Here is a 22,350-nt window from a genome sequence, read left to right on the forward strand (position 1 = left end):
CTTCAGCTCAAAGGGACTAAAACCTATCCAGTGCCACCACTGCCATGGGCAGGGACACCTTCCACTATCCCAGGCTGTTCCAAGCCCCATCCAGCCTGGCCTTGGACACTTCCAGGGATCCAGGGGCAGCCACAGCTGCTCTGGGCACCCTGTGCCAAGGCCTCACCAGCCTCAAAGAGAACAATTTCTTCCTCCTATGCCACCTAACCCTTCCCTCTGGCAGTGGGAAGCCTTTCCCCCTTTTTCTATCACTCCAGGCCTTTGTCCATAATCTCTGTTCAGCTTTTTGTAGGTCAACTTCAGGTACTGTTTCCACTAAGCCTTCCTGGAGCCTTCTCTTGTCCAGGCTCTCTCAGCCTTTCAGTGTTCTGCACTGCTTTGCTCAGCTGACTCAGCCATCAGCCTGTCAGAAATCCCTTTCATGACTTCTCATTCCCTTCATCGCCTCCATACTTTCTTTCCACTGCTCCTTTATTACAGGTTTTTCCAAATTGAAGTCCTGGCTTCATCCCTGCTTTGAACCTGCTTTGAATTAGTTCTGAATCTCTAACTGGCTGCTGGTGGCATTAATTCTCAGAACAGCTTGTGTCTACGCCTGCTTGGGAAGCTGCTTTTCCTGGGAGCTGTGGCAGCTTTTGCAGAAGAGTCCTTAGTAAGGAAAGCATCTGATCATAAACTCGTGGTTGCAAGAAGCTGTTCTGCATACCCTCAAAGTTTTTTTTGCCTGTCTCTCTCTCTCTCTCCTTGTGTGTCTTGGGCCATCCTAAGCTGCTCTGCTTTGACTGCCTCCTTGTCTGTTCCTGGCACGGGCTGTCTCCCACTGTGGAGCAGCTCCTAGGCTTTGGCCAGGATGCTTTCTTAGACCTGGGAAGCAGCCACCACACAAACAAACGCTGGCAAGATCCCTCCAGCAAGCTCAGCCACATTTCTTGGAAACAGGTCAGGGGGTGGGGGGAAAAGCCACATCTGAGAACAACGCGGAGCTATGCTGTGCTGGGCACGAGGCCAGACCTTGTTTATGGCTTCCTAGAGAGCAGCTAAATGCTGTCCGTTGGAGTTGTCACAACTGCCACCAAGGGGACAGCACACCAGCCACGGAGCTGCACGTGTGTGGTGCCAGGCACGATGCTGCTGTCAGGGCCAGGACGAGCACCGGGTGCCCGGGCAGTGGGGTTTGGGGTGGGAGTCCCTGGCACAGCCCAGCGATGATGCCAGGAGCGATTCAGCTGTGACAGGGACAGGGGCACTGCCCGCCCGCGGGGACTGTGGGGCACGTTTGTGTCGCTGTCCCCAGGGGGATGTGATGCCACTATTCCACAGACAGGTAGGGACTGCCTGACGGCAGGACACTGCCACCATCCCCGTCCCGTTCTCGTACCCAGCAGAGCAAAGTGCCACCCCATGGGACAGCAAGAGTCCCGTCCCCGTCCTCAGGGGGGTGTGCCGGCACCGTCCCATGGCAGGGCACCGCTCCCAGCCCCGCCAGCGGCTGCCTCCGTCCCGCGGCGCAGCGAGGCGAGGCGGAGGCGAGAGAGGCGGAGCAGCGAGCCGGGGCCTCCCGCAGCTCCCCCTCCCTCCATCCCTGCCTCCCGAGCCGAGCCGAGCCGAGCCGTGCCATGGGACCCGCCTCTCCCCGCCCCGTGCAGCCATGCTGGGCTCCGAGAGCGGCCGCGATGATGCGCTCCGCTTCCCTCCGCAGAGCCCGGGCTCCCCGGCGGCGCCGCGGCGGCAGAGCAAGGAGAGCAGCCTGACGGTGAGTGCGGGGCTGGGCACCGGGGAATGGGGCTGGGCACCGGGGAATGGGGCTGGGCAGCGCGGGGATGCCGGGCTGGGCAGCGCGGGGATGCCGGGCTGGGCACCGGGGAACGCGGGGATGCCGGGCTGGGCACCGGGGAACGCGGCGATGCCGGGCTGGGCACCGGGGAACGCGGGGATGCCGGGCTGGGCACCGGGGAACGCGGGGATGCCGGGCTGGGCACCCCGTGCCCGGAGCATCCTGCCCCACGCGGCGTTTTGCTGTTCAGACGCCGGTAAACCCACGGAGATTTTGGGATCTCTGCCCTGCGCTGGAGTCCGGGCGCGGTTGTCCGTGGAATAATGGTGATTCCAGGATGAGCAGGAGGGAACGCGGTGCTTTAATGGGTGCCTCGGAGCCAGGTGTCCTGAAAAAACTTCCTCATCTGATATCTCCCCTCCACAGCAGCGTCTGTGCTGGGAGAGGTACTGAGGAGTTAGAGGAAGAGAGACAGAGCGGGATCTTTTTTTCCCGATCTGTATTTGAGGTGTTAAGAAGGTTTCTTGTGTCAGAGTGTCCAAGTAAGGTTTCTGGTGGAAAGTATAGGCAGAGGTTTTATATTTCAGTGTGAAGTTAGTGTTACATTTAGTCTTTATAATTAAGTATAACTGACTCAATGAAGAGACTTTTTACAATAACATGTAGTGACAGGACAGGGAACAGTGGTTTTAAATTGAAAGAAAGGAGATTTAGATTAGATAGTAGGAAGAAATTGTTCTCTGTGAGGTTGGTGAGGCCTTGGCACAGGGTGTCCAGAGCAGCTGTGGCTCTGGAGAGGTGTGGACACCCTCTGGAAGTGTCCAAGGCCAGGCAGGATGGGGCTCAGAGCAGCATGGGACAGTGGAAGGTGTCTCTGCCATGGCAGAGGGGTGGAACAAGATGGGCTTTAATGTTTCTTCCAGCCTAAGCCATTCTATGATTCTGTGTTATGAATGGAAATCTTCTCAATTGTATGATGTGTCTTAGTTTACAGACATTAATATCTTTTGTGTGCTTGGTGACCTCATCTGGAACACAATTAACACTTACAGGCTCTTCAGTGCAAGACAGATGATTAAAAACAGAAAGGACATCAAAATAGATGAATAAAAGTGGCTAGTAATAGAAACCTCTATTTAAATGGAAATCAGAAGAAACGAACTGATAAATTAATTTTCAGCAATAAAGGAGAGGCAATAACCATGTTTGCATCTTCAAGTATTGGCAGGGTATCAAGTCCATGAGAACAAAAGGAATAATTTAATATTATACATTCTTCATGTTACTACGAGGAGGAGATTGTGGTCTGCATTGTCACATGCAGCCTGCAGATTAATTTGTCAGTGGGCTGGGTTGCTGGTGACAAAGACCAGGGTTCAAAAGAAGCACATAGAGGTGTCCCTGACTGAGATGTGGGTCAGCCACTGCCATGCAGGTACAGTGTTCTGGGGCAGGAGAGGAAAATTTTCAGCAGTTTTGAAAAAAACCCACTTAAATCAGTGTTTTTTGTTACTGAAATCGGTTGTTACCAATGTTAGTACTGTTACTTGGTGTATTGAGAGTGTGGTGTGCTTTGGAGCAAGTATAACTCTGTACATTCAGACATTTTTGCAGATATTCAGGAGAATCAGCTGTTCCAGGGCTGCTGTGGCTGGGACAGGAGAGATGTCCCTGCCCTTGAATGCAGCCCCTGCCTGCTCACATTGGGGGTTTGGGGTAAATCATGGGCTGCACATCATGTCCAGAGGGACTAGACATGGTCACACAGGGTGGCTTGCACTGGGCTGCATGAGCACAAACATGAGCTTGTTTTTCTTGCAGTCCCTGCTGCTTACAGGGCTGAGGACTCAGGCTGTTCTCTGAAGGTGATTTCCCATATTTGCTGGCCCATGTGCCATCAGGTAACATCTGCAAAGCAAGGAGCTGTGTTTTATGTCAGGGTCACTGGGTGTGCGTTTCTCCAGCAGAAACCCAAAGCTTTCAAGTAGGATGAATCAGATAGACAAAAATAAGCTAATTTTAACAGCTGTTTGCTCCAAGCCATTGCTTCCATCAGGGCAGCATTGTGAAAATAAATCTTATATGGAGTGTAAACTGTAAAACAGTGTAAGTGTTTTCAGTGTCTCCTAGGAGGTTCTGTTTGCTCAGTGCCACTCAAGCTGACGTGGGGATGTTCTGGTTAGCAGAGCTGCAGGGCATGTCCTTAGCTTGCTGTCAGATGCTTTTCTTTGGTCTGTAGCTGTGCTCAGGCAGAACATCTTGCAGGAGGGAATTTTGTGATTTACTTTGAGGCTTTTGGTCCAGGAAACCTCCCTTCAAACTGAAATGCTGTGGCACACAAGCTGCAGACATCAGGTGATGTCCAGCCAAGCTGTTGCTGCGTCATCGCCTTCAGCAGAGGAGTGGGAGTATCTTCCTCAGGATGCATCTGCCTCCTCTGCATCCAAGTGGCATTAAGTAGCACAGCTTCTGGAAACCCTGAAGGCAGGTGGAGCTGGAGTATTTCCCATCTGTGTGCAACCAACAGGAATAATCTGGTGTTTTCTCTTTGGCCAGTGAATGTTACTGACATGGTCTTCCATCTTCTTTGGAATAGAAACTCCAGCTGGGTATAACAGAGGCTGTTATGAAACTTCAGGTGTGTGGTCTGTGCTGGTTTTATAATGGGTTTCAAGGTGCACTCATAGTTTTAAGGCTGGATGGTTTGCTGGCTGATTCCTGAAGCCTCTGGCCATGAGTTGTCTGGAGATAATTTACAATAGGTGAGGGAGAGTTAAATGGAGAATATACCAGGGGATGTCACCTGAGGATCAGAGCTGTGTCTTACTTGGAAGAGTGGGAAAGCTGCCTGATTATAAGCTATTTCTGAGCGTGGGTTTCTTTTTAGAAATTCTCTAGTGCCTTATTAGGATAGTGCAGGACTTGGAAAATGCTGGTGTTTGGATTGCATGTGCTGGACACGTCAATGAGCACGTGCTGCAGATGGGAAGATGGGCAGCTTGTGCACAGGAACTTGGGTTTTCCTGCTGCTGTGCTCTGTCTGACACAGTGTGACACACACAGGGCTGTGATGAGCACAGCATGAGGCTGCATGTTCAGCACAGTCCCCCCTCTGCCCTGGGGCTGACTCCGTGGTAGATACTGTCAGAAAAGCTCTGGTTTGGCAGGGCCCTGAATAACCTCTGAACCTTTCTACAGATAGACCAAGTAAAGAGTGCTCCTTCACACATTTGGCAGAATTTTCCCTTTGAAATAGGAAGGAATAAATGGATTTGTTAATAGTGAGGACTTGAATTGTCTGTTCTTCCCTTCTGTGGTACCATAGCTGCAGTATCACTCTACCAGATCTAAAACCCAGGGCAATTCATGGAGTTGAAGCTGCCCGAGCCTGTGGCTGTGCCAAAGCTCTTCTGAGATCTTCTCTAGCCTTTGCATTTGGCTTTTTTACCCAAATAGTTCTATTTTCCACGTGAACTCACTTAGTGGAGTTGGATGTTGTTCTTTCTGTGCCTCAGCTGAAATTGTAAAGATACTGAAGTGAGGCAATCTGGCACATCTCTTCTGTGTTTAAGGTGCTGAGAATGTGTAGAAATCAAAAAAATAGTGTGCATTTTTTAGTTGAAGAGATAAGCAAAAATGTTGGCCTGCTTCAGTCACTTTAGCCTGGCACAGTAAATTCACCCGCTTTCTGCTCATTTATTTATGCTGTGTCTGATGTAACAAACATGTAGTTGATAATCTAAGCTTTGATCAAATTATTCTTGTTTTATTCATGTTGCTTGGCAATGTCTCCTTTACTGGTAAGTGGTGGCAGTGACTTCAAAGCCTGTAGAGACTCTGAAATCCAGGAGATTAATGTGCATGTCCAAGCCAACAAAGTTTGTTGCTCCTGTGCAAATCCTGGGCATTCACCTGGCTCCCTGTGTCTGTTCATCTTCTCTCACCCTTTTGTGCCTCAGACATAATTAAGAGTCACCTACAACATAAACAGCTCATTTTGCCATGACTGCCAATGTACTCATGGGAAATAGGAGCTGGAATTTTCAGCTGTTCAGAGTATCATCAATTTGATTCTGATCAGTACACAGGCAAAAGTACTTTAATCCACTGAGTTTGGCACACAGCCTGTCAGGAGAAATGCATCAATCTGTGCTGCTTCTCGGATCCCCTCTGTGTGTGTCCTCCATCAGGTTTGTTTGTCACCATGCTTTTTTCCTTCTCTGACTCTGTACTTTCTGTCCTCTCTGATCCAGTGGCTCTCAGGTTTTCTGGTGCCACTCATAGCACCAGGAAGGACAAGCTGCTGTCTTCCAGCAGGTTTGCTCAGCTCTTCCTTGGGGTTTTGCCCTGCTTGTGTCCTGTTATTAATTTTGCTTTGTTGCAAGCTGACAACAGCCATTATTTTGACAAAGAGGCTGCATAAGAGCTTAATATCATGGTGAGGCTGATAATCACCTCGGCTGTCCCAGTGGAGCTTGTGGGAATGCAATGCAGGTCATCACACCTTGTTTTCTCTTCGTGTTCTGTGATTCCATCATTATCTGGGAGACGTGTTTTAATTTGTTTTGTTTCTTACTGGCAATTACAGCTGTAATAGTCACCTTCTGCAAGCTTTTGTTAGGCCTTGCTGGCAAGTCAGCATTGTTAAGATATCCACAATGCCACAGGTTTGGATTTGGAGCTTGCATGGAGCTTAGACAGCTCTCAGGGATGTGAGCAAAGTGTGATCTCTCCAGATTAGTGAAGGCAGTGTGTTTGTGTCATTGTCCTTGGGACTGATGGAGCTGTTTAATGCTGTCACACATGGGGACATCATCACAAGATGCTTTGGCTGCCCTTAGCATCACTCAGCTCATCAGTGGGACTAAGCTGGTGAAGCAGAGTGCCTTTTTTCAGCTTTCTTTGCTTTTAGAGGAAGGAAAAGGAGCATTTCAGAGGGAGGATTGGGAGGGGGGAATGCCACGCCGTCACGCCACTGCTGCTCGGTGCCAGCCTGGTGTTCCCTCCTGCTGGGAAATCCTGAGAGGTTTTACAAATACTGGGGAATAGCAGTCCAAGAGCTCTTGTTTAAGTATAAAAAATCTGGGATAAGGAAAGGAAAGAAAGATCACAGGATTACCTATGTAGTCAAATGTAATTTTTAGTAACATTTCTAGAGTTTTGAAAATTTCCGTGCCCCCTGGTGGGACTTAGTGTAAAAAGCTGTAAGTTCTTGTAAGTTCTGTAAAGTTTAGTTTACCATAACACTTCTTTTTTTTTTTTTTTTTTAGATTGTAAAAGCTTCTGCATTTTTGATTTTTTAATTCTGGTACCAATTCCCTTTTAAAAGTGATACTAGACCCAAATGGCCTCATGACTCTTTCCAGACAATTCAGCATCATTTCCAGACAATTCATTCTTCAGAGAATTGAAGAATATTTTGATTTATTCCTGAAACTTGAAACACTTGAATTAACCATACTTTTATTACCTGCTGATGTGCATGCTCACTGTTCCACTTCTTGCTGCATTCCTGGAGTTCTGTCCACTGCAGTGGGACACTGTCATCAGTCCAGCCTTGGCATTTGCAGTGAGTCTGTGCTTGTTGCTTCAGGACACTGAGACTCACTGTCGCATCTCTAATCAGCAGCTTCCAGCTGACACAGATTCAGTTTTTGTGGAACAGGCACTGCCTTTAGCAAGGAATGGGAATTTCCCATGCTGTTTCTCTCTGAAGATTTTTAAGCTGCTGATACAGCTCCTGTGTCCCCCACTGCAGATCACCTCCCTGTCCTGGTGTGCAGTGCCATGATGCAATGATCCAACTCAAGATATTCTATTTTTCTATGATTCTGTGATGCCCAGACTTCTGTTCAAGGCTGCAGAATACACTCAGGAGGTGCAGTTGGTTAGAGCATGGCCATGGTGCTCTGAACTGAGCTGATGTTCTGTAGCTCCTGGTGCATGACTCTCCTGATGGGGAACACAAGGGAACAGGGGGTGCTGTCTGTGGTTGGGACCCTGTGACCAGTGGAGGCTGGCACTGTCTGGAGGTGCTGGCTCTGCTTGGAGGTGCTGGCTGTGGCTGGACATTCTGCCTCTGGCTGGAGGCTGGCTCCTGGTTGGAGGTGCAGGGTCACCAGTGCATGGCCACTGCCTGCAAAGCCCAGATCTCTGACCTGCAGCTCAGTTTGAAGCCTGATGGGAGCTGGAAAGGAAGACACATGGTTTAGGATCTAGCTGTGGTGACAGCCGAAGACACCACAGGTACAGGGTCCTCAGCCTGCTTTGGGATGGACTTGACAGGCTCTGGGGCAGTGTGATTTATGTGGAGCAAGCTCTTGCACTGTTACAGGACAGCAGCTGAACCTCCAGCCTGGGCAGAGCCTGCAGAACCAGTGTGGGTTTTGTATGAGCCGCCTTGTGTCAGCCAAAGGTTTTGTCTGCTCTGGCGTGGTGGGTTTGCACTGTCAGCAGCCACATCCTTTCTGATCCTCTCTGAATAGCCCTAAGGCAGAGGCACTGGGTGTAAGCCCTGCCTTTGGGTCTGCCCGGGCCACAGATTTGTGTGTGGATTTCCTGTGAGCATTAACTGATCCAAAACAAACCCTCAGCCCTGGATGGTTACATCTGGGAGTCTCCCATCCCCATAACTCTTGATCCCTTGATTAATTCTCAAGTGCTCTCAGAGTTCCTATGACCCTGAGAGGGACTGATTTTAGGGTACCTGCCCAGCAGGGATTTGGGGTGAGCATTACAAACTGGCAGTGAGCTCTGACTCTTGCTGGTGCTTCCTGTGAAAGGCTTGGCTGTGTCCAGGGTTGTTCTGCAGCACGTTCTGCAGTAGCTGTGGTGCTCATTGCCTTCACTGTGCTGTTATCAGGCTGGGAGAACTTAATGAGCACTTGGACTTTTTTCTGCTGTTGTTTAATGAGCGTGTGATGAGTCCTGTCTGACAGACCGCTGTGGCTGCTGCACACTGAAGGTTCACTGACTCCAGACAGCCCCTGCTCCTTTCTACACAGAGCATCACTTCCATCTGAAAAGGTCTTAGAGAGAGATTGAAGGGCTGTGCACTGAAAAAATAATGAGGTTTTTTTGTCATCCTGTAGGAAACTGGCATAGCCAAGGGTGTTTTGCACTGATAGTGCCTGCAGTGCTCTCTGGTGCTCACTGTGTTTCTGTGCTCAGGGTGTTTCACACCAGGCTTTTTACCACAGTTTTCAGGGATCTGGGAGAACTCCCTGTGTGGTGCTTTCCAAATCCAGTAGGTTTTCCTTATGTGAGATGGGTAGTTTATTTCCCCTTGAGCCAACACTGATGCCTGCAGAGAGTAGCATTCTGGGAATACTTAGCTGCTGTTTCCATGCAACAACCAATTTTTCTTCACTGGCATGCATTCACTGCGGGTTTTCTGATGGAAAGCATGTGGATATAACTTTTTATTTACATATTTCTCATTAAAAGCTAAATTTCATTACTGTCTAACTCTCTTTTTTTCTGGTTTTGTTTTTTGTTTTTTGTTTTTTTTTTAACAGATCAACTGTGTGACTTTCCCCCACCCTGACGTAATGCCAGAGCAGCAGTTGCTGAAACCTTCAGAGTGGAGCTACTGTGATTATTTCTGGGTAAGTAGGCAGCCAGCCACATGCCACATGCAGCTCCAGAGCTTCCAAGAATGTGGAATAAACAGCTTGATTTGTGCTACAAGGTAAGGGAGAATTTGGGCTGACATACAATGTGTTCAGGGAGTACCAGGGAGACTGGGATACCAGTGGAGATCTCCTGGAAACATCTGACCAGTCTGAGATGTGGCTGATCATCAGAGGAGTGTCCAGATAGGCAAGGACAGTTCTCAGGAGATGGATTTGCACGGGAAATAGGGAGCATGTAGGACAAGCCACACATCTCAAAATACCACAGGTAAAAGGGCAGTGCAGCGGGAAGGGAATAGAATCACAGAATCCCGGATGGTTTGGGTTGGAAGGGATCTTCCCTGACCCATCCCTGCCATGGCAGGGACACCTTCCCCTGTCTCAGGCTGCTCCAAGCCCTGTCCAGCCTGCCCTTGGGCACTTCCAGGGATCCAGGAGCAGCCACAGCTCCTCTGGGCACCCTGTGCCAGCCCTCCCCACCCTCCCAGAGAACAATTCCTTCCCAATATCCCAACCATCCCTGTCCTCTGGCAGTGGGAAACCATTCCTTGTGTCCTGTCCCTCCATCCCTTGTCCCAAATCCCTCTGCAGCTCTCCTGGAGTGCCTTTAGGCCCTGGACGAGGCTCTGAGGTCTCTCCAGAGCCTTCTCTTCTCCAGGCTGGACAGCCCCAACTTTCTAAGCCTACCTCTAGAGCAGATGTGTTCCAGCTTAGTGGCCTCTGGACTCGCTCCAGAGATGCACAGGTCCAAAGGATAAGCAGGTGGCTGGCAGGGAATGATTTCAGTGTTTCCCAGAACACGAGACCCAGGGCTACACAAGGAAGCAGGGGCTGCCCCTTCTAAAACAAACAGATAGTTAAAAACTTTCTAAAACTGTTCAGCTCCCCCCATAAGATAATCCAGAAGTCAGATAATAAAAGGGTTATTTGTAGGGTGAGGTTTGTGAGGGACAGGCCCATTTGTATCTTATGTTGAGCCAGCAGCATGCAAAGTCTTCAGTGGCTGGTTCTGTGTGTGCCCCCTTGTGCTCAGGTCTGTTTTCAGGTTCCTGAATCACATTAAAATGATGCAGTAGTCCTTGGAGTGTGGATCTGATAGAAAATGGTCTTCCAGTGGGAAACTTTTCTTCCACCAGATTTTTCTAGGCAGTGAGAGGAAAACCACAATGGAATCAACAAATACTACAAAAGGAATCAACAGTGAAGCTTTTAGGAATCTCATGTGTGTTTTCAGTTACAAGTGTTTCCCTTTTTAAAAATAAGTGTTGGGACGTCCAGCAGCATCTCCCCTTGTGCTTGCTCAGTGCTGATTACAGAGCATTGCTGGCTTACACTGACAATGGGCATGTTATCACAAAATTTTTTCTGTTTCTTCCAGTCTTCTGATCCCAGTGGACCCTAAATCATTAATGGTGTACAGACTGATTTTTTTGCACGTGTCTTAATAATGTTCCTGCTTTGCTTGGTCCTCCCTATTCAAGCTCAGCCAATGCTTGGTTCCGTGGGTTGGTCACATCTCAATTTCAGTGAAATTCTAGTTAAAGCTCCTTACTTGAAGACTTTCATCCTCCCATAACTCTGCTGGCAGGAATTTCCTCTTTGGCCTTGTCATGGTCTGCCCACAGCCTGCTCTCCTTCCATCATCTGCACTTCTCCCACTGTCTCATCCTGCTGCTGCCTGGCAGGGCGTCCTGCCAGTCTCCTGCTTTGATTAATCTGGCATTTTCCTCTGGTTAGTTGTGCAGCACGCGGGGGATCAGAGCAAACTCAGAGCGCTGAGGGAAATGTTCTCTGAGAATTTGTTTGTTGGAAGAGGGTAGGAGATGAAGTAGGGAAGCAGAGAGAAAAGAGGCAGCAGAGAGAAAACTGTGTTGGTTCTTGCAGCAGCACTGAAGCCAGTGGAGCAAGGGGCTGTGGAAGAAGCAGACAATGAGGAATGGGGTGTGTGGTGGAAATTGTGGGACAGGTTGCTGGTTTGCCTTGTTTTACAGCACATCCCTGCAGACTAGCTCTGCTCTCCTTAGTACAAACCACAGCTGAACTTGGCAGTCTGTTAAAGGTCTGTCAGGGCTGCGTTCCCCCTGGAAGGAGCAGCACTGTCCTCCCCTCTGCCCCAGGAGAGTTCCCTTTGCTGGCTCCAGGATTCCTGCTTTTGGCAGGCTGAGCCCTTGGGGCTGACACCCAGCTGTGAAATGAGAGCAGGGCTGTTGCTTTTGGCCCCACATCCTTTGCTGGCTAAAGATAATTGTGAAACTTCTTTTTTTAAATACAAAGAAAGGAGCAAGAGGAGCAGGAGAGTGTTGGGCTATTTCTTTGAGAGGTTCTGAGGTGCTGTGGCCATCAGCTGCTCTCAGGGGAGGCTTCCTCAGGCACCACTGCTGGGCAGCTGCTGCTGGAGCCACATCTCTGTGGGTTTGGCCTCCAAAGCTTTCTGTTGAACTTCCTTTTATTTCTTTCAGGCAGATAAGAAGGACTCACAAGGGAACAATACAGTGTCGGGATTTGAAATTCTTCTTCAAAAGCAACTTAAAGGGAAACAAATGCAGAAAGAAATGGCAGAGTTTGTTCGAGAAAGGTAATTAGCACTTGGTTATCAAATTAAATATTTATTGCAATTGTTTTTTTCCCAATTTAGATATTCCTTAAATATGTGAAGGCTTAAACTGCATAAAAGGTATGCTGCAAATTCTTAATGGACATTTAATATCTCTTTAATGTTCATAAACACTTTCCAGGCTTCTCTGGCTCTCACTTGTGTCTCATGCTCTGAGTTGTATTGCACAAAGGCTGTTTAGAGGGAACCAAGGAGGTTTTAAGCTGCAGATTCAAGGAGAAAGCATAAACAGGAGAGAAGGGGAGTGGAGGTGATACTTAGGAGGGAAGTATTTTGTCTGAAATTTTTGTCTGGGAACTACAGAAGCAATTTGTTCATATGGAGCATAGGCACAATTTCCTAGAAGAAGATGTAAAAAGACATCACTTTGGACTTGAGCTTGGTTATGGAACCACAGCATGGTTTGGGATGGAAGGGACATTAAAGATCATCTCATTCCAGCCCCTTGCCATCTATGTGTCTAGGGACACCTTCCTCTGTCCCAAGCTGCTCCCAGCCCCATCCAGACCAGCCTTGGGCACTGCCAGGGATCCAGGGGCAGCCACAGCTGCTCTGGCACCCTGTGTCAGGGCCTGCCCACTCTCCCAGGGAAGAATTTCTTCCCATTATCCTGTCTAACTCTGCCCTCTGGCAGTGGGAAGCCAATCCCTGTGTCCTGTCCCTCCATCCCATGTCCCAAGTCCCTTTCCAGCTCTCCTGGAGCCCCTTTAGGCCCTGGAAGGGCTTTGAGATCTCCCTGGATCCTTCTGTTCTCAGGGTGCAGTTCAATTGGGCAGAACATGCAGATAGTTGCTTCATTTATAGTTTGTTTTGTTTCTCCCTCTCACCTTTTCTGTTTATGCTGGGGATGTAGCAGCAGTGGGAGAATGCAAAGTGCCACAGGCAATAATGGTGATCAGATACAGGGCCCAGCATTCATATGAGGTTTCTGTAACCTTTGACATAAGATAGTCCAAGAGACAATTAATGTGACCAGAGGTAGAAGAAAGGACCACCTGGCACATTAAAAATACAATTGAGAAACAGGTCTGCTGTTCTCATGATGGGAAGGCAAGCAGAATTATGATAGCCAGGGAGAAGAGGGGGAAGCTGCTTCAAAGGAAGCAATATATAATGAAATTTGACAGAAATAAAAGCAGGACGCATTCAAGAGGAAGGGAAAGTTGGTGTGAAATAAGAGAGAGCAAGGAGAGCAGCTCTGACACTGTGGGGAGGTGTGTCTGTCCTCAGCAGAAGAAAAAGCTGGCATGCTGGAAAGAAAAGATCCACTGTGTGCTAGAAACAAAAAAAGGTTGGGAATTGAGTGTGAAGAGGGCCTGGATGGGAGTTCCAGGAAGATTAATACGTTTTTCATCTGTTTGTTACAAAGGAACAGGATTGTTCTGTGTGGAAAAGGAGGAGGATGGCGTTGAGCAGGAGGAATTATTCATGGGAACAGCTCAGGCCATCAGGGGAACCTCTATGTTCCAGCTGAGAGGGCTGAAATACTGATCACATTTTCATGATGACCATCAGGTGCCTTGGGGAACACAAGACCACATTTAACTGGGAATTTTCATGTCCGGTAAAATGCTCTTTGTGCAATCAGCCTGCTGGAGGTGAGATTCAGGCAGGTGTTAAAAACAGCCCTTCAATAGGAAGTTGGTATAAGACATGATAACCAGATTTCTTCATCAAATATCCAACAAGAGGGAAGCTAACTGAAATTTGGTTTATCAAGTACATGATTTTACAGGAGCTTCTTGTATGTTGCTCAGACTGAGCAATTGAATGTTCATTCAGTTCTTGTTGACAGAGGTAGGGTTATAAAAGCCACAGACTTTGACTTTTAGGAAGACAGACCTCAAGAAAAGGAGGAAATTAATTAATAAATACACTGAACTGAAAAATCCAGTGTTGGTGGCATGAAGGAATTACTTTCAATCAAGTGGAAGTAAGGTCCAGCATTTGCATTCAGGGATTCCAAAACAGCCAAAAAAATCTGCAGGCTGCCCTGTAAAGCACCAGGTATTAGAAGCAGTGTTTCCATTAGCAAAGGAACAGCATCTTACTCACTTTTTAATTAAGCAGTGCTATGTTTAGAAAATGTAAGTTAAATAGCAGGTTATTTCTGCCATGTTGAGCAGATCCAGGTGTGCACTTTTCACTGTTTGTCTGCAGCCATTTGTGGAAGACTTCTGCAGCCCCTGCACTACAGGAAAAGTAATTATGCTTCTGTTGTCTGATAATTTCATTGTTCCCTCCTAATCTGGAGGAACAGTGTAAAAAGACTCACAGTCACAGTCTTCGTCAGTGGCAGCTGTGGAGCTGTCTGTCAGATATCCTCTGCCACCTTTTCTCCCTGTTCCCCCTGTTGTCTTAACCTATTTAGCTTCTTCTTGTGTGCCAGTCACATCAGATCATCTCTGCCTCCTTTTACAGCTCTCTGGTTTTGCTTCATCCTCCATAATATGTCATGACTGAAATTATTTGAGTGTGGGCTCACAAAGTACAGTTTTTCAAAATAAAGAAAAATGTAAAAGGGAACAGGAAATAAACATCCAAAAATCAACTAGAACTAGTAAAGTCAGGACAGTCAAAATGCACTTAAAATCTGTAATGCTTCTGACTATATAGGGAGTGAAATTCTGAAAGTTTTCAAACAAATGAGTGGAAACAAGAACTTGTAGGTTTTTTTGTTAGGAAGGTGGAATTACTGCCAAACAGCCACATGGATGTCTGAAAATGGACTCAAGAGTTCTGGCATGTTTGTGTTTCACAGTCACCACAATCCAGAGTTTGCAGTGTGTTTGTATCAGGTAGGGTCAAGAGGCAGATTTTTCTTCCCTTCTTTGAGGTTTATCTTGGTTTTTAGCCCCTTTTGGCTACAGGTGGTGACAGGAAACCAGGCTGAGGTAGAATAATTTATTTCTTACATTTGGGGTTTGTCACTATAGACATTTTACCTTTCTATTTTTATCTTTTATAGATGATCCTCCTTACCAGGCAGTCTGCCCTTTTAGTAGTGCCATCCATTTGCAGTACATGTAACACTTCAAATGCCTGAAAAAATCTTGGAGCCTAGGTCAGAGCTGGAACCAGTGAGGAGCTCTTCCATCAAAGCCAGTGGCTTTGCTTTCCTGGTGCCACATGTAGGGCAGGCACTGATGGCACCAGGCATAGGGTGTCTTGTGTGTGCTTGTGAAATCATGAGAATCACAGAGTGGTTTGGGTTGGAAAGGACCTTAAAGCTCATCCAGTTTCACCCTTCCCAGTGCCATGGGCAGGGACTCTTTCCACTAGGCCAGACTGATCCAAGCCCCAGTGTCCAGCCTGACCTTAGGCACTTCCAGGGATCCAGGGTTAGCCACAGCTGCTCTGGGCACCCTGTGCCAGGGCCTGCCCACCCTCACAGGGAAGAGTTTCTTCCTAATATCTAATCTAAACCTACTCTCTTCCCTCCTGAAGACTTCAGGCTTGCTTCTGTCCTGCTACATTCAATAATTCCTCAGCTTCAGCAGTAGCAGAGAAGAACTTGACAGGATTTTAAATTCAGTATTTTCACAGCAGACCTTTTGATGGAAGATGGTCAGCTACTCCTCTGTTCATGAGACAAAGGACTGAGACACAGGTTCTGTGAGGGTCTGCATGGGCAGCTCAGAACAGTCAGCAGACTGTTGCACCTTTGAACATCCAGCATCCACAGAAAATCACTCAAAGGCATCCTAAAGACAAATTTCAGCAGGATGAAGGCTGTAGACTAGAACTTTGTCTGAGAATTGAGCCCAAAGCAGTGAGCCTTGGCTCTGGGGAGAGACATTTGCACCTTTATTACTTTTGACCTGTTCTGTCTTTCCAGTACATAGAAATTGTCACTTCTCAGACAAGATTAGTCTCATCCTGAAGAAGGTCTTTAAAGTACATTAGATGAAATGTGCCTGGATAAGGCCCTTTTCACAGTGAGCTCCTAACACAGCTGAGCCTTTGATGCCTGTGTTGGTCTTGTTAGAGCAGGCATGGGGAGCTGGCTGGTTTTGTCCTCATGGGAGGGGGAAGAAGAGGACCCCCAGCTCCTGGGTAAGGTCTGCAATATTGTGTCACACCAAGCTGGGTGTCATTTTGGGTCTCAGCCAGCTTCATCCCAGTCAGTTGCTGGAAGGGACATCCCAATCAATGGCTTTGCTGTGGAGCTGTCAGCTGTGGCACCCAGATCTGCTCCCTCCCCTGAACTCCTGTGAGCGTGACGACAGCATGGCATTTCCCCTCCCACACCATCCACCAGGATATTTTCAGCAGCCCAGAGCATCAGATCCCTCTCAGCTAGCTCAGGGGACTCCTTTTAGCTCAAAAGTGCACTTGCTCAACTAGCTCCTGCAAATTTGCATGCCAGAAATACCCCACCTTCTGAGTCTTTGTGGACAGACACTTCAGAGCAGGTTTTGCACAGAATCAGGATGTTTTTTTCCTGGGGGCCACACAGCTCTCTCAGAAATGTTCTGTTGAGCGAGCTGACAACTGTTTGCTGTGCACCTTGCAGTTGTTTCAGTGGCAGCAGAACTCAGGGAAGGTGGTTTCAGGCATGATGCCCATCATCTCTGCACCAGCAGTTGCTCATTCCTCCCTGCTGGGCTGTCAGCACATACCCTTGTCCCCTCGCTCCACAGCTGCATTCCTTCTCCTCCCTGCAGTCATTCCCACAGCAGTTGTGTGCCAACACCTCCCCTCCTCTGTGCCCTCACCTCTGCAGAGCTCAGCTCCCATTCCTGGTGCCTTCCAGTGAGTGAAGACAAGGACAATGAGTGGGCTGCATGAGAGGAACGGGATGCACCAGCCTCGTGCTGCTGACAGAAGCTCTCTGCCATGCTTTGCCACCCCTAACAGAGAGCAGGAAGTGTTTGGTGTCCCTAAGAAAGGTGCACTCCAACCCCTCAAATCTCATTTGGATTTTTCCTGGGTCGCTGCATTCCTTCATTTTTGCCTCAAGGATGTGCAGCCTCACATTTCACAGCAGACTTAACCACGTGCTTCTGGTTTTGCAGACAGCCCGTGTTGCACAGCAGAAACACTCTGTCCTTGTTATTTGCTCTCCAGAACTGTAGCTTCTTCAGCTAATTTTGTCTCACATGCCGTCCTGCATATAGCCCTGCTCTTGCCTCTGCATTTTTAGCATATGGGGGGAGAAGACGGCTCATCAAACTGGTGCTGCCAAGCCCTGAGACTGAAAGGAAAATTCCTGTGGCAAAATCTGTTAAAATGCAGAGAATTTTCTTCAAATTACGTGTGTGGGTTTCTGCCTTAAAGCTTACTTACTGCTGTCTTTTTATTTTCTCTTTGTGTGTATGTGAGTGTAGGATAAAGATTGAGGAGGAATATGCTAAGAACCTGTCCAAACTGTCTCAGAATTCCTTGGCTGCTCAGGAAGAAGGGTAAGTGTGTCTCTGTGACTTTCACAGAAGACGAATTTTAATATAAAAGACATTTCTCCCACGCAGGTACATGTAATTTTCTCCAGCTCTTTCCCATAGAGAAGAGGTTTATTTAGATTAGCACCCTGGGCATGTTGGGGAAGATGCAACTTCAGAGTTGTTTGGGTTTGTTTTTTTGAAGTTGTCAATGAGAAGTTTTTAGGAATATGTGTCTAAAATGTTGCCTTTCCAATCAGGTTTATATGCTGTCCTTGTTGTAGCCAGGACTAGTTCCTTCCAGGATTAGCATGTATGTGTACTAAATTACTTTGAAAATGAAAGAATATATAGAATATATAAATATATACTACTGAGAGTAGATGTGTAAGATCAATGCTGGTACAATCAGAGCAGCACAGACAAGAGGGAGGATAAATAAGTCTTCTCATCAGGGTTCTGGCCCTTCAAGAAAAGCAGCAGACTGCTTCTTATTTCCAACATTTTCACACTTGGAAGTTGTTAAGAAGGCATTAGGCAGTGCAATTCAGACTGAATTACAGTTCTCCAGTAATAATGCAAAGACACCACTCCTGAAGGATCAGAACTTGGTAGCTTTGTGTGTTTCACCCTGGCACTGAAAGCCAAAGTTGGAAATGACTGTCCTCACCACAACTTTGACACAGTGTGTTTCTGCCAGCACTGGAGCTGCATGAGGTGTTCTGCTCAGCTTCCAGGAGGCAGGGACAGAAATTGCAAGAGGATAACTGGGCTGTAACTGCCCTGAGCACCTACACTGGCAATGGTTTCTGTCCTCCTTTCTCCTTAGGGGTGGATGCTTACCTGATCCTAGCACAGCTAAACCCACTTTCTTCCACATCTCCCTTCCACTTTCTCCTACCCACAGTGGGAGAGGGAGGGAATGACTGAAAAAATAAAGGGGAAGGAAACTAGGGCAGAGGAGGTGAAAAGGGAGGGAATGAGCCCTCAAGCCTAACAAACATTGAAATAGGGAACTGGAAGGGACCTGGTGCAGGGTGTGTGGAGCTGAAGGCACTGTGCTCTTCCTGGATCAGATTCCAGGGTTAGTGTCAGTGAGAACTGGCCAGTGGAGAGGACCTCAGGGAAGGAGAAATATTTGGAACACTTCTGTAGGTGTATCTAAATTGTTTAGCTGATGAACACTGTGTTTGAGGACTCTAGTCCTTGCAGCAGCACAAGAGGGTGACAGATGATTAGTTTGAGATTACAGATGACATGTAATTTTTCAGGCTATCAGGAACAGTCAAATCTCATTATCCTTGAAAAGGGAAGAGATAGAAGGAGCCAGGAATTGTAGATTGCTCTGCTTTATTAAACCTTTGCAAAGAGGTAGAATAAAACATCAGACTTTCACTTGGGGAAAACGAAGGTGATGAGCAATTGTTGTGTATGCATAGAGAACAATGCCAAGTCAACCTAAACTCCTTCAGTGATGGAGTAAGAGAGTAGGTCAAGCATCACAGCTCTTAATTTAGTATTGCTTTTTGTGATGGGAGATTCTCGTAGGCAGACAAGAGAAATGGTGGCCTAAATACAAGTGCAAAAAACTAGGTAGGAAAAAAACCCACTGCTTACAGAAACTAAGCTGCAGAAAGTAGCTGTGGAATGAGATCCCAAAGGGTTTGTCCTAAGTTCTGGGGGTTTTAAAATGTTGTAATGAACAACCTGGGATCGAAGAAATTATGGATTTACTGTAATCAGAGATATGACAGAGCTAGGAGGGTTGGTATGTGTAATTTGAAGAAAAGGTTGCAATTCAGAATTCTTGTGTTAAAATGGAGAAATTAACTGGGAAAAAAAAAAGATGCATTTTAATGAGGACAAAGCAGCGGGTTTTATACTTTCAAAGGATGTGAAAGATACAGTTACATAACAGTTTGTGGGAGAAGGATCTGGCTATAGTGAATCACAAGCTTATTCATCAACAACTTCATGCTGTTATCTAAAAAGGCAATCATATTGAAACACATAGAAAAAAGAGTGTCTGATACAAAATAAACTGTTACCAGTTTAGCCACTGGAGTTTACTGTACTGGGGGCAGTGTAGTTTTGGTTATGATACTTCAAGAGGAGTCTAGGTTGTCATAGAGGGTCTGGAGGAGTGTGCCTCAGCTGCCACTATCTTGGAAATAATCTGAAAGAAAATAATCTGAAAGAAGCAATCTGAAAGAAAAAGACAATGGAGAAATTGTCAAGTGCTGAAAAGCTTCTCCAAGACTTTTCACCTGAAGTGTAAGTCTTTTCTCTGAAGTAGGGTGCAAAGTAGAAGAGGCAGTGGCAAAACTGCATTGCTGGATACTTTGTTATGGTAGGGGTAAGATACTGAAGGATCTTCCTTGTGGAGGCTCTGTAAGTGGAGGTCATCATGAATTGTGTTTTCAAACTCAATTCAAAGATCTGCTGCAAACTGTGCCAACAGAATGCTGCCTTGGTCACAAAGGTTGGTTGTTTTCTCAGATTTCTGTTACCCTTTTCCATGGTTTTGCTGATCAGGACATGGTACAAAGTGTTGTGCCAGATTTGTCTGACAGATCCCACGAGGATGGGTGGGGGAGAGATTGTTCATTGTACTTCTCTTCCTTCAGCACACTGGGAGAAGCTTGGGCTCAGCTCAAGAAGAGTTTAGCTGATGAAGCAGAGGTTCATCTCAAATTTTCTTCCAAGGTAAATGGTTCTTTCTTTTCCAAAGATTTTTGCCCTGAATTTCTGTGTCTCTCCCTTCAGTGCATGTTACTGGGGGAAATACACATGCATGTGGTACAAATTTAGAAGAATTAATAAGTTGGTGAACAAACATACTGAGACTCTCTCCAGATCTTCCTCCCGAAATCAGTTTATTTAGTCTACCCGATGAGTAAATTGAAACACATCTAGCCTTTATTTTTCATAAAAAAGAAGTAAAACTGATTCTAGATGTTGTTCAGCTGGGCTTTGTGTTCCAGCCAGTAAATTTAACTAGTGCTTGTACACTTTACTTCTGCAAAGGAAGAAATGAAAGGTAGTATTTGGCTTCTCAGCAAGAATCTACTCTACCTGTCTGGAAGGAAGAGAACCAGAACTATTTTTTTTTTGTATCATTAGCCTTTCTCAAAAGTGTGCTGGGAACATCATGTTATTTTTGGGTTTTATCTCTAGTGATGCCCAAGGAGATTTCTTTTACAAATTATGGTATTTATCTGGGTTTTTTCCACCACATGTGACATGCTCTTGAATCCTGTTACATTCTGTTAACCTCTGTGGGTGTTCAAGTTCAATACAGTGGCAGATAGCACAACAGCCATGTTCTGGAGGAAAATTATAGCTCTGCACCATTTGTAAGTAATTCAGCAGAGGTTACTCAGGCAACCAGCTGCTGCCTTGGTAACCCACTGCTCTGCCTTAAACTTCGACATCAGGGCTGTAATTAGTGAAATACTTTTTGCTCCCCTTTGTCCTCCTGTATTGTTTTCCAAAAGGAAAAAATGCAGCCTGGAGTGATGTGTGTGTGTAGGCAGGCCAGGTAGAGAGGGGCTTTTCCATTGTTGTAGTTCTCCTTAAACACTGCACAGAAACTCTTGTAGCATCCTCTAAACTGTTCCCACTGTTTGTGTGCAGAAAACAGGTGGATGTGGCACTGCAGGGGCAGGGTTTAGTGGTGGACCTGGCAGCCCTGGGTTAACGATGGCACTTGATGATCTTGGAGGTTTTTTCCAGCTTAACAATTGTGTGGTTGTGTGAAGAGTGAGGAGCTCCTCATTACTGCCATTTCTTCCTTTTTTTTCATTACCAGCTTCAGAGTGAGGTGGAGAAACCCCTGCTCAACTTCAGAGAGAACTTCAAGAAGGACATGAAGAAGTGTGACCATCACATCGCAGACTTGCGGAAGCACCTGGCCAGCCGCTACACAGCTGTTGAAAAGGTGGGAGCAGGGAACAGCCTGGAGGCTTTCTGAGATGCTGCTGGTTTGAGCAGAAGAGCAGCTGCCCCATGAAGAGTTTCTGTTCTGTCCTAAAGGACCACAGCTGTTCCTGCTAAGGGCTTTCACTGTTAGCTGTGCTCTGCCCAGCCCCAGGCATTAGTTCAGTCTTTAGCTGAAGTCTGGGAAGTGAGGGGCAAACATCTTCACTGCTGAGGTGGCTTTTTGGTTCATCCTCCCCTTCCCAACTTGGGGCAATACATTTCTAATACATTTGATGCAAATACTTCAAACTCCTGTGCATCTATTGTCATCAAAATTTCGAACACCTTGCAGCAGGGTCAGGTCAAAGGCTCACCTGGCTCTGTGGCCAAGAGCAGATGGCTGTGGAGGGCAGCTGGACCCTGGTCTGCCAAATCACAAACCCTTCACAAGAAGCATCCTCACTGAAAAAATCCAAACAGCAGCAGCACCCAGTAATGGGCTGATGAAACACAAGGCAGGAGGTAGCTGAGGTTGTGGTGCAGGGAGTTACACCCACAAAATGTGATCCCCCAGCAGCTGGCAGAAATGGGGATGCTTGAGCCTCAGCTGCTGAACTGTATCCTCATGAGATTTGCTTTTGGATGCAAACTGTGAAGGAAAATAGCATTCCCAGTCATCCCCAAAGCTGTTTGTGCTTTCATTAAAGCTCAGCAGGAGTTCCCTGGGGGACAGAACTGTTGCAGGATACACAAGGTCGTTAGGCTGAGTGTAGGCAAGGGAGGCATTTTTCCACAAAGCACAAAGTTCCTCACGCTCCTAGCTGCAAAGCAACTCAGTAGCAATATTGGGAAGGTGAATTGGGAATAACCTTGGAAGAAGGAATGAGTGCAGGAAGAGCTGTGGCTGAAGTGCCTGTGGAACATTCAGCCTCTCATGGATTGCTCTCCTGCAGCTCCCTCTCCAGACCTGCAGGACCCAGCCAGGGCCTCAGAACTGCACATGGAAAAAAAATCCTGGAATGCTTC

General features: G+C 47.1%; 1 protein-coding gene across 3 annotated transcripts in view; it reads left to right on the forward strand.

The window, feature by feature from the left end:
- GAS7 (growth arrest specific 7) overlaps positions 1 to 22,350 on the forward strand; it is a 76,026-nt gene that overhangs the window by 47,980 nt on the left and 5,696 nt on the right. For all 3 annotated transcript variants that reach the window (XM_086856688.1, XM_086856689.1, XM_086856690.1), the window contains exons 5-10: positions 1,700 to 1,753; positions 9,292 to 9,381; positions 11,868 to 11,983; positions 17,353 to 17,427; positions 20,031 to 20,109; positions 21,215 to 21,343. In XM_086856688.1, coding sequence (XP_086712814.1) covers positions 1,700 to 1,753; positions 9,292 to 9,381; positions 11,868 to 11,983; positions 17,353 to 17,427; positions 20,031 to 20,109; positions 21,215 to 21,343 — 543 coding nt within the window. The remainder of the gene's footprint in view (positions 1 to 1,699; positions 1,754 to 9,291; positions 9,382 to 11,867; positions 11,984 to 17,352; positions 17,428 to 20,030; positions 20,110 to 21,214; positions 21,344 to 22,350) is intronic.

Source organism: Cyanistes caeruleus, chromosome 19, assembly GCF_971803275.1.
Source record: "Cyanistes caeruleus chromosome 19, bCyaCae1.hap1.1, whole genome shotgun sequence".
Taxonomy (NCBI): Eukaryota; Metazoa; Chordata; class Aves; order Passeriformes; family Paridae; genus Cyanistes; species Cyanistes caeruleus.